The sequence below is a fragment of the Cryptosporidium parvum genome, chromosome 6 (genome assembly GCF_000165345.1).
Source record: "Cryptosporidium parvum Iowa II chromosome 6, whole genome shotgun sequence".
In the NCBI taxonomy this organism is placed as follows: Eukaryota; Apicomplexa; class Conoidasida; order Eucoccidiorida; family Cryptosporidiidae; genus Cryptosporidium; species Cryptosporidium parvum.
In genome coordinates this window covers 784,055-795,821 of record NC_006985.1, presented here as the reverse complement: position 1 = coordinate 795,821, position 11,767 = coordinate 784,055, and the positions used below count along the sequence as shown (strand labels likewise).

Sequence of the window (11,767 nt, the reverse complement as noted above, 5' to 3'; positions counted from 1 at the left end):
GGTACCTTTATCAATTTGTTAATATTTTCCTTAAAGGAAAAATGGAGGCTTCAAATTGTGCGGAAAATAATATCCAAAAATACTCTAAGTATTGATTTACTTAATTCCCTGTTGGATAAACTGTACGAGGTCATATCCTTTAGTCGTAATATGATTATGAGCTGAGTGAATCTTCTTTGAGAATATATTTGATGCCTGCTGTTGCGAAAAATTTAGCAGTAATCTTTCCTTAAGTTTCTTGATTGTTTCACCACGAAAACATGGAATACCACTATTTATCAACATCTGTGTTAAAGATAGCAATAAATCTGCATGTTCTCTTACAGCTAAAAAGCCAGACAAGCAAAGATCATCAAATAAGTCTACCTGATCATCCATGAAATCTAACATCTCCTGAGTTACCTTAAAAGCTGCTCTTTCAAAATGTAAATTGTTTCCTGGAGAAATATCAAAAATAAATCCATAGTCAATGTGTATTATATGCCCATTCTTTGTGATTAAAATATTTCCATTATGTCGATCTTTGATCTGCAAGACATAACAAGCTATAGAATATCCTGCCAAACTTGAGATAAAATTGTATCTGGCTTGTTCATAACTAACACTGTTATCATTTTCTAATCTTTTAATATGACTATTCTTACCACCAAAAGTAGATTCATAATAGGCTTTGAGTCCACCTTCAGAATGAAGTTCATGAATCTCATGTAGAGAAATGCTCTCCTCAATGAACTCAATTATCCCTCCATATATTACTGAATTGTTAATATCCTTGAACATCATTGGTAGAATTCTATATGGGTATAGCCATACAGGAATATTATACAATTCAAAAATCTTTTGAAAAACATGTATGTATTGCATAGTTATTACATCCTGGCGGCAATCATCATTACATTTCACGATCAAATTAATGGTCATTTCATAGTCTTGTTCAGGTTCTGTTTTTGGAATATCTACTAATGTGTCCTGGTTATCTGAATTATGATCTGTTAGTTGTAGTGAAAGTAAATATGGAATATTCTTAGCACTTTGAAGTATTTTAAGCTTGTTAATCTTCTTTATTGATAAAAGTTTTGTTTTGTTTTCAGACGATTTTAACATGTTTGTATTCAAAAAGGGAACATTTTTGTATTCCCTCCTCTGTATCACGTTTTCAATCTTTGCTAATAAATCTTGAGCAATCTCTGACTTTAATTGTGCAATCTCTTTTGAATTTAATCTTCCTATTAAAGCTGAAGGGTTATCATCTTCTTCTATAGGTAAACCTAATCCTCCTTCTTTTCTATTCCTATACTTTGCCATCTCACCAAGCTGACAAAGTATATAAAAGAAGGAAAACTGAACATTTGCCAAAGAATGTTTTTTATTTTCAAATTGTAATATATTTAGACTAGATCTATTCAAGTTTTCTGAAGTCTCTGATATAGTATCAAAACATTTATTAATCAAGGAAGAGACACTTGACATTCTCAAGTTCAATCCCTCCATACTATCCTGAACTGTTCTTAGACGATTTATAACACCTTTTCCATGAATTTCTGAACTATTTCTTTTTTCATATCTCCCATTCATATTTTGATCTTCTTCATTCCTTTCAATATTTTCCTCAGAACTTTTCATGCTTTTGCAAGTTAATAAAAAGTCACACTCTTTAAATAAACTTTTTTGAAATATATTCATTATTGGTGAATTAGGATTATTGGTGTATATACACAATATTTGAGAGAACCTTGTGCTTTTTAATGCCATATCTAACAAGCCAGTTAATACCAACTGGTTATTTCTTTTGTTACTTTTAATAATTTCCATATATTGTAGTAACAATAACTCCCATTCAGATTCTTGAGATAATAATAACGACCTAACACAACTCCAAACAATTAAAGTGCTTGTATATAGATTATGATGGAAATAATTGTGAAAATGATGTGAATTTGACATGAACTTCTTTTTTTCTGATGAAAATTGATTACTTAATAAGTAAATTACCACTGGGAATGGAAGTGAATGACCAATATAATGTAAATAATCGTGGAACTGTAATACTAATTGATGATTTCCCTGAGTGTATCTGCAATTCATCACTAATCCTTTAATCTCAGTATTATGAGAATTAATCTTATTCAAATAACCTTGCTCACTACTTGCATTATACCAGAAATATTTACCACTCATTCTATCATGATAATATTGTGGATGGTAATGATACAACAAGAATGAAAATGTATTTTCCAACTCAATGTTATTAAAAACGCGGATTAAATCATTCTCTGGTGAAGAAATTCCGATATAATTGTTTTTAACCAAAATAGAATAGTGAATTAGATGATCCATTAAAAATGGAACAATCCAAGTGCTACTAGTCTTCATCATATGTCTATATATCCTAGCTGGATACCTCTTCCATAAAGATAATAATAACCAGACTTCAAAGAATCCCACTTTTTTTGAGCTATATATCGAAAATATCAATGCTGAGACGTATTTTTCAATTAAAATCATCGTATTTCCATTAATAAAATATTCCCAAATATACTCTAAAACAATATATTGATTATAAGGTATTAGTCTGTTATCATATATTTCAACTGAAGATTCTAAATGTACATTATTGAAATTGTTCATCATTCCTTGCCAATTCTTCGTTTCATATAGATTTATGCATAAATTATCCAAATAAGTTGTAAGTTGTGTAGAAGATTGCAATAATCTCGTATAAATATCTTTATAAGTTGGGTAACTTTCATAAAATGACCATAAATACGGCAATATTCGGCATGAAAGGAAGTATGAGGTACTTATCATCGACCTTCCTCCATTAATGTACGCATCTCTTTGATTAAATTTATTATTAAATTTGTATATCCTTATCTGTGGAATATCCAAATCATTGTGATTGGTCTTTGAAATTGTTGGATGTTTCTTCTTATAATACTCTAAAGGTACTTCTTTTGATATTTCTACTGTTATCGATTTCTGAATCAAGCAAACCAATAAAATCTTCAAGTGTAAGTCTGAAGAGTTTATTTGAGATGTTTTTTCCTTATTTTCATCTTTTACCTGTAAATATGCTGACGATAAACAAGTCATTAATTCCACCTGTCTTAATATCTTTAATAAATTAATATGCTGGAAATAGCCATGATGAATAAACCAGTCAGAACTTTCAATTAGAAAAACTAGTAAAATATAAAGCTGATAATACGATAAAGATTCCCTTTCAAGAATTTTAATGTAACTCTTAAAAATAGACTCTGGATCCATTGAGGAAATTATTGACCAAATAATACATACAAACTTTGTATAGTGTTCTAAGACATAATAATCAGTCAGTGAACTTTTAAACCTATCAAATTGATCATTTCCTTGGCTGGACTTGTATGAAAATGTATCATTCCCACCTTCATTAGATATTCCAAAAAGTCCATTTAGTATTTTCTCAGCAAATAAATCAGATAACGATTTATAAGACTCATAATTATTATCCACAATCATCCATGTGCATAAGTATATCATCCTGATTATTAGTTGAGAATAGAATTTATAGTTGAATCTCTCCACAATCACCTCCTCTGTTGGATTGGAATAATTAACATTCTTTAATAGCTCATTCTTTAAGTTCATACTTGCCATGAACTTTTCGTCTTCAAATTTGACACCAAATATTGTAGAAAAGTTTGAGATCTGATCGATTAAGCTTCTTCCTCCACTATCAGAACTTTTATTTTCAAATAGAAAGTAAAAGTAGCATTTACTAATTTCACCCACAGTATCCATGAATAACTTTAAATAATCATCATCATTGATCAGTTGATCAAATAGTGGGTTTAATCGGTTAATAATAGAATATACATCTTCTGAATCTGTAATCATTAATGATGAGTGTCTTTTCTTATTTAGAAATGTCTTGGGAGAAGATGGGGTAATAGATAATGAAGGACTCTGCCACCCTTTTTGAATATTATTTATTGTGTAATAGAGATCAATAGAATAGCATCCAAAAAATATCTCATTTTTAATTAGAGATGAAGTCAAGTCCCCATCTAAATCAGAATTCGAGTACGAAAAAATATTTGTCAACTTTTGTTGAAGAACTTCAAAGTCTTCTTCGGAAATGATTCCTCTCATCCCACGTATTTTGAAAAGAGCAAAACTTTTCTCAAAAATTCCTCCTCTGACTGAAAAATTGCTTAACAAGCATTGAATAAACTGAAAAAGGCTCTGTTTCATAATAGAAATATATAAGTCTGAAATGAGTGAAAATACTCGAATTTTAATACTGGAACTCCATTTTTCTCTGAAGAATTTTAGACAATTGTATATATATGCACCGTCAAACTGAAGAGAATTAGTAGCTTGTTTATAAATGTATTCAGACATTATTCTAGGATTTTCTGAAGCTGAAAGTATTGCCATTAGAGTATTATGCCTATCAGAAGAATGAACAATTTTGTGGCAAATTAAAATACTTGATATAATTCCAGTAAGTTCAAGTACCTTGGTGGTGAATTTCTGAGCATGCATAGATTCTTTATCACTTAAGGCCAAACCCGGAGATGAGATTCCATTATTTAGTGTAATAACTTGATCCAAAATTCTTAGATACTCAAAAAAGTAATTGATATTTGGAACTGTGAAAATATTTTCTACTTCATCTCTCTTATTGTAAAAGAGATGAATGTTTTCATTCAAATAATTCCTCCATAAAATGGTCCATAAGTCAATCAAATCAGAATACCTTTCATCCAATAATATTGGTAAATTATCACTATATTCACTGATTGGAAATGTAATCTCACATAGGATATCCAATTTGTATTTTCTACTAACAAGATATAAAGAAATAAGATGAATGGATTTATTGAGTATGATTTGATCATTTCTGTATTCCTTTCTTGTTATTAGAGTCACATAATTTTTCCAAACTATCAGGAATAATGAAATGTCAAAACTAGTTGTCTTAAATATTGAGCCTGTTGATGAAGAAGAAACAGAAGAAATTGTATTAACAGAATTGTTCAACTCTTTATAATCTTCTTTGTATCTTATAATCAAATGAGTGATGACTTCAAATAATTTTTCAATTAAGTCAATGCATTTGTAAGCCTTCAAATTCCATCCTCCCTTATGTAAGTTAACGATGACAAGATCATTTTGAATAATTTCTCTCTTTATATCATAATTTTCACTTTCAAAATTTCGATGGTCAACAACGATTGTTAAAACACTGACAAGCATTCTTATTGAATCAAATAGAATCAATCCACATATTTTTTGGGACCTTTTTCCTTGTAGAAGTTCTTCCAATAAATTAAGCAGAACCAGACTGTCAATTTCTTTTGAATCTGACATTTCTTTATTTTTGTATTCTTCTTTATCAATTCCCGTCATAAAAACTCCAAATGCTTTGGAAAACAAGCTTACTAACTTTATAAAGACAATATTAATCGGATCCAACATTGATAAATCATCTTCTTTTTTCAAAAAATAATCATCAAATTTCTTTTCTTTCAATTTTCCATATGTAAAAATAAATTGTTCAACAAACTCCATAAGCTGTTTTTTGAGAGTTATTTCTTTAACCACCCATGTTCTACATAAGTGAGTAACAATATGAACTTCAAATACTCCCAATTTATTCATTGATTTGTCGAAACTATTATTTTCTATCTTAATAGATTGTTCACCAATGAATTTTTGATATTGAAGAACAACCAATACTAATTCAGAAACTGTCAAATCCATGCCAATTCTTTCAATAATAATCAATAGAATCTTCAAATACCAATAATTGAACATTAAATTACTTAGCTGAATCTTTATTAATTTTATGATTACTAATTTAAATTCAGTCATCTTATCACTTCCTATATCGATAATAGAAATTATCAAATAAAGGATTAATGCAAAGATTAGTATTAAGCAGTCATTGTTAATATCCGTAATTCTCAAAAGATTGGTTTTCTTATCAATAAAGTAATCCAGTAAATCATTTATTTGAGAAACAAATTTATTAATCCAATTTAATTTTAGCTCCTCAATTTCCTCTCCTTTTCTAAATTCTCCAATATTCTCGTATCCAAATATATTCAACAATATGGAAAAATAAATTGTGAAATAAATACATATCATTGAACCATGATTCTTTTCAATGCTGATTAGATCCTTCAAATCTAAAGGAGCAAATTTGATTAAAAGACTATATAGTCTCCTAAATACATCAAACTCTCTGTTGCCTAGTAGAAATACTAGATCCTTTAATAGAGCTTTCTGCACAAGTATTGTATCTGCAAGCTTCAAATCTAAAGAGAGTAATGGTACGGGCTCTAGATTCTCATTTTCCGTTGGTCTTCCATTAAGCTTTTGAAACAAAAATAAGAAATTGAATAAGCCTTCCTTTTTAGAATTTGAGTTGTTTTTCATGTTTTCAAGCAAAACAATGTTTTTTGATAAGAAATCCACTAATGTTTCCAAAGAATTATATTTTTTACCATTTTCAAATAAGTCCAATAAAGCTAATGCAGGATCACGCCCTTCCAAATTCCAAAAGTACTTATTCCCACAACTCATTTTGGATTTTCATAGAGTTCTTAAAATGAAATTAATATTAAGTTTACTCTAATAGTTTTCACATATAGCCAATTGCTGTATGATCATCATATATCTGTGAGTCAATAGTTTGACTTAAAAAGTTTCTAATTACTAATATTATTCTGGAATTATATTTATTTCATGTATTTTTATTTATTTGACTGGTTTTATAATAATTTTTTCTTAATTCAATTTTTTCTTTTTTTCAGAGCATATTTTTTGATCTTCCCCCCACACTCCATATAAAGTTCTTCCTCTTAAAAGGCATAAAAAATATATTATGCTATTTGGAGAAAAAAAAAATTTATTTTATTTATATTTTACTATTTATTGAAATGTGCTTACTTTTATTTCGTAAATTATTTTACCTTATTGATAATTCTGAACTGGCCATCATCCCTTTTATATTCTTCTAATGTCTTTATTTCCTTCTTTACACAATTTCTCTTTTTTCTACATATCTTAATCAATTATAAAACTCTTGAAATAATTGACTATATAATTTTTAAAGGAAAAAAATAACCAAATTAAATCTAAAACACAAACTATTCACACTTTAATTTTTATTTTTAGTAAATTATTTTGATACGTGTCATAATTTTTTTTCTTCATACACAAGTGCGTGCATGCAAATGCCGGTATAAGAAAACATAGTACACGTGTCAGCATGTGGACAAGCACATGCAAGAACAACTTTTAGTGCATGCAAACAAATGTAATGCTTTAATTTGATGGATTTGAGAATTGACAGGTGGAGTTTTTTGGTTTTTAAATTTTTTTTAATTTTCCTAAAGAAAAAGTTAATGGCTGAGCAATGGAGGTAATAATTAAGAGAGACTACGCGCCAAGCGTTGCTTTTTTGTCGAAAAGTTTGAAATAAAGAGTAATTTATTGGTTTTGAAAAAATACCAAAAAGTTCCAAGAATTTACTCAACCAGTATTTTCCAATTGTAGTTTTGAGAAAATATTGAGAATATTATGAAATAGAGGTGAAAATATTGCCAAAGGAAACAAGATAGAAAAGTATTAAATTGAAGACAAGAAATGAGTGATAACGATACAAACGTTAAACAGTGGAAAGTCAGAAGACTAATAGCGACACTGGAAGCTGCTAGAGGAAATGGTACTTCTATGATTTCTTTGGTTATTAAACCAAAGGATGAAATATCCAGAATTTCAAAAATGCTTGCTGATGAGTATGGTACAGCTTCTAATATTAAGAGTAGAGTAAATAGACTTTCGGTTTTATCAGCAATTACAAGTACTCAACAACGTCTAAAATTATATAATAGAACTCCTCAAAATGGATTAGTAGTTTATTGTGGAACTTTAATTACTGAAGATGGGAAGGAAAAGAAAGTAAATATTGACTTTGAGCCATTTAAACCTATTAATACGTCTCTTTATTTATGTGATAATAAGTTCCATGTTGATGCTCTTAAAGAGTTACTGGAGACTGATGATAAATTTGGATTTATTATTGTTGATGGTAATGGTGCCTTGTATGGTGTTGTGCAAGGTAGTTCGAGAGAAGTCTTGCTTAGATTTAATGTGGATTTACCAAAAAAGCACGGTCGTGGTGGTCAATCAGCTTTACGTTTTGCTCGTCTGAGAATGGAAAAGCGTCACAATTATTTGAGAAAAGTTGCTGAAACTGCAACTACTATGTTTATTACTAACGACCAAGTTAATGTTGCGGCTTTGATATTAGCAGGAAGTGCTGATTTTAAAAATGAGCTAGCTCAAAGTGATATTTTTGATCAAAGACTAGCAAGCAAGATCCTAAAGATTGTTGATGTTTCATATGGAGGTGATAATGGTTTTAATCAAGCCATTGAGCTATCTTCTGATGCGCTTCAAAATGTTAAATTTGTTCAGGAGAAGAAACTCATCACTAAATTCTTTGATGAAGTTGCACAGGATACTGGAAAGTATGTTTACGGAATTAATGAAACCCTTCAAGCTTTAGAAATGGGTGCAATTGAATTGTTGATTGTATGGGAAAACTTAGAAACTAAAAGGATGGTTGTTAAGAACCCATCTACTGGCGAAGAAAAAGTATTCTTAAATAGCCCAACTGAACAGCATGATGAATCCAAATTCAAGGATCCAGAAACTGGAGCAGAACTTGATGTTATTGAAATACTTCCTTTGACTGAATGGCTTGTAAATACATATCAAAATTACGGAGCTCAATTGGAATTTGTTACAAATAAGTCTCAAGAAGGAAATCAATTCCAAAAAGGATTTGGTGGCTTTGGTGGTATTTTGAGATACAAAGTAGACTTCCAAGATTATGCTGTGGTTGAGGATGACTTGGATGAATTTATTTAAATGAAGAAAAGGTATTACAAGTATCTAAAAAATTTTAAAAAAATGCTGAGTCATTCCTTTTCTATTATTAAAATATTATTCCCTATTAACTTTTGCTAATAAAAGCTATTAATAGGAAAATTATATCATAAATCAAAGAATGCCAATCAGCGGAAAACTATTACATTGGAATAGATTAAATCGAAATTCTTATTTTGAATTATCTAAAAATCAATCAAATATATATTATTGGTATTCTAACTGTAAGTTTTAGAACAAAGACTTAACTATAATGTCTAAAATGAACAAACTATAAGTTCTCCTGTTGAGCCTCCTGTATAAATGGTATGCTCATTCATCCAACAGAGGCTAAGTAATTTTGAGTCAGTTTTTGCTGCTTGAAGTGGTAAATTTGGTGACCTTATATCCAGGATTTTCAAATCCATGTCATGTGAAACTGACCCTATCATATATTCACTATATGGACTCCAAACAGCTTGTGGAACAACTTCCTTATGAGCAAGAAGTCTGCTCCTATGGACAAAACGAGTATTTCTATCAAAAGATACTAAACCCATATCTTTTTTTGCTTTAAGGTCTATTTGGCTGGTTGCTCCTGCCCTTAAATCCCAAATCCTAACTTTACCATCATCATGAGAAGTACAAATTACATTTCCTACCATGGAATTTTGAGTAGATAAAGAGAATGTTGGAAATTTAATATTCCACCCGCAAACAGCTTCTCCTAATGAAACTTTAGACACCTTAATATTACCATCCAAACTTGAGGAAATCAAATTATCTCCCAAAGATAGTATATCTGTAACGTTAGAAGAATGGATTTTTATCTTAGCAGTACAATTTAAGCTGTTTGTATTTTCTATATTATTTAAAGTACCATTATCTGTGGACTCCTTACAAAATACTAAAACATTACCATTTGCATCTCCTGCTGATATTATTGAATCGCATCCTTTTACAGTACAAAGAGCTTCAATAGGAGCAATACTGGCTTTGAGTTTAACACTTTTCAAAATGCATTCTTGTCTCTTTGCTGAATAGCTTAAACCTATAATGGAACCGCTCATTGTTGAGGCCCAAACTTTGGAAAACTCGGAATCATTTAGTTGTTGAGATTGGACTCTAAAAACAGAAGTAGAATCTCCTTCTGGTAATAATTCATTGACATTAAATTCAAATGTTTGACTTTTATTGTCTCTAATATTATCATCTTCGTCCAATTTGACTTTCTTATCTTTTTTATGTGAAATTGTATCATAAAATCTAATCCTTCCATCGTAGAATCCTGCTACTACCATGGGATTATCTGTCTCTATTCCATATGTGATGCTCCTAATCCAATCCTTTTGCTTATCTAAAATCTTTATTGATGGTTTTCCAAGGGTTTTAAGATACTCTATTTTAAGTTTTGATTCACTTGTTTTCTCATTCTGTCTCATATAATCATAAATAGTACCTCTCAAAAACACTTCATCTATAATAAAATCAAAAGCAATCCTGTTTTCTGTTTCTAATAAGGTATTTAATAATTCTGAAAGTTCCGCTCTTCCAGATTTTGAATCTATCATAAAGGATCCTTCAGGAGCCTGAAGTCTTGGATCTTTAATCTTCGTCCAAAAGAAAACCTCCACTTGTGAATCCCCTTTATCCTCCATCATTGTGTTATCCATTGCCTTCTGACTTGCTTAAATTGTGTAGTAATTTTGTAATTTTCTAAACCCTCCTCACTCCTTTATTAATGTAATGTTTATTGCTTCGACTATATCCTATGGTATCAGAGTACAGGCTTCTTTGTACTTTGAATATAAATTTATATTTTCCTCAATTTAAAACTTTTGAGGAAAAAAAAAATATACAAAGTTCTTCCTGTCAAAAATGACTAATCAAAATATTTTTTTTTTTAATGCTTTAATATTTATATACCGGCGTTCGATGTTTCCCGCTCACTTTTTTTGTCCACAAAAAAAAATAACGGTAAACACCGGTATAGAGGACAATAAAGGGGGGAATGGGTGAATATGCATAAAAATGCAATAACTTAAAAAAATTGAATATTAAAGATTCAAAGGAAAAATAAAAGAAAAAAAAAGTAAAAAAAGAGAAATGAGTTGGAGTCCAGGACCAATAGAAAGAGAAATTAGAGAAAACTCACCAGAGTAAGTGGAAAAAAGAAAAAGATCATAGTAAAAAAAGAATTTCATGCATTTTATATTTGAATAGGAATATTGAAAGTAGAGAATTAATGAAAGATACTGAAATATGTGAAGAATGTATGAATTTAGATGAGTTTCATAAAATTTGTTGCACTTTGTGTGGAAGAGTTAAATGTTCAAATTGCAACATAAGTAATACAGTTGAATATAAAATATACGATAAATTAATATGTGAAGAGTGTATATCTAAATTATATCTTGAGACAAATAATATACTTCAGGAAGAGTTAGATGTGAAGGATCAAATAAATTTGAATTTAAAAAAAGGCTTAGAGGAGCAATTTCAAATCATTTCAAAGTGTAAACAATTTATTATAGCTTTAGAAGAAATTATATCATTTCAAGGTTTATGGAAATCAATTTGTGAAATTGAGGGTACCGAGAATATACAGAATCTTCTATTTGAAAGTCAAGGTAAGTTTAGTTTTATGAAATGAATGAAAAATATATATTTTTTTAAAATGAAACTAGTTGGAATCCAAAAATGGAATCAGAAAAACAGACAATTGGAAGTGGAGAACTCAAATTTAAGATCTCAAATAAGTCAACAGAGTAACAATATATCAATTCTGTAAGTTAAACTTAAACAATATTTAGCCACTATTTAAGAATTTGACTTGATCTTA

General features: G+C 29.4%; 4 protein-coding genes across 4 annotated transcripts; 2 read left to right on the top strand and 2 right to left on the bottom strand.

Annotated features, from left to right (window-relative positions):
• Nucleotides 1–96: 96 nt before the first annotated feature.
• cgd6_3390 (membrane associated protein with 2 transmembrane domains at the N-terminus and a phosphatidylinositol 4-kinase domain at the C-terminus) lies at nucleotides 97–6,573 on the bottom strand (the record flags this gene model as incomplete). The annotated part of the gene is made up of 1 exon (XM_627684.1): nucleotides 97–6,573. One exon carries the CDS (start codon nucleotides 6,571–6,573, stop codon nucleotides 97–99), a length of 6,477 nt encoding a protein of 2,158 aa, XP_627684.1.
• A 1,056-nt stretch (nucleotides 6,574–7,629) lies between these two features.
• cgd6_3380 (Erf1 eukaryotic translation termination factor 1; N-terminal RNAseH plus pelota domain containing protein) lies at nucleotides 7,630–8,928 on the top strand (the record flags this gene model as incomplete). The annotated part of the gene is made up of 1 exon (XM_627683.1): nucleotides 7,630–8,928. A coding segment is annotated over one exon (1,299 nt), but the record flags the coding sequence as incomplete, so codon positions are not given.
• Nucleotides 8,929–9,203: 275 nt separating this feature from the next.
• cgd6_3370 (microtubule-associated protein) lies at nucleotides 9,204–10,598 on the bottom strand (the record flags this gene model as incomplete). The annotated part of the gene is made up of 1 exon (XM_627682.1): nucleotides 9,204–10,598. The coding sequence occupies one exon, from the start codon at nucleotides 10,596–10,598 to the stop codon at nucleotides 9,204–9,206; it is 1,395 nt and encodes a 464-aa protein (XP_627682.1).
• A 572-nt stretch (nucleotides 10,599–11,170) lies between these two features.
• cgd6_3360 (possible zinc finger and possible FYVE domain) lies at nucleotides 11,171–11,578 on the top strand (the record flags this gene model as incomplete). The annotated part of the gene is made up of 1 exon (XM_627681.1): nucleotides 11,171–11,578. The coding sequence occupies one exon, from the start codon at nucleotides 11,171–11,173 to the stop codon at nucleotides 11,576–11,578; it is 408 nt and encodes a 135-aa protein (XP_627681.1).
• Nucleotides 11,579–11,767: the final 189 nt, after the last annotated feature.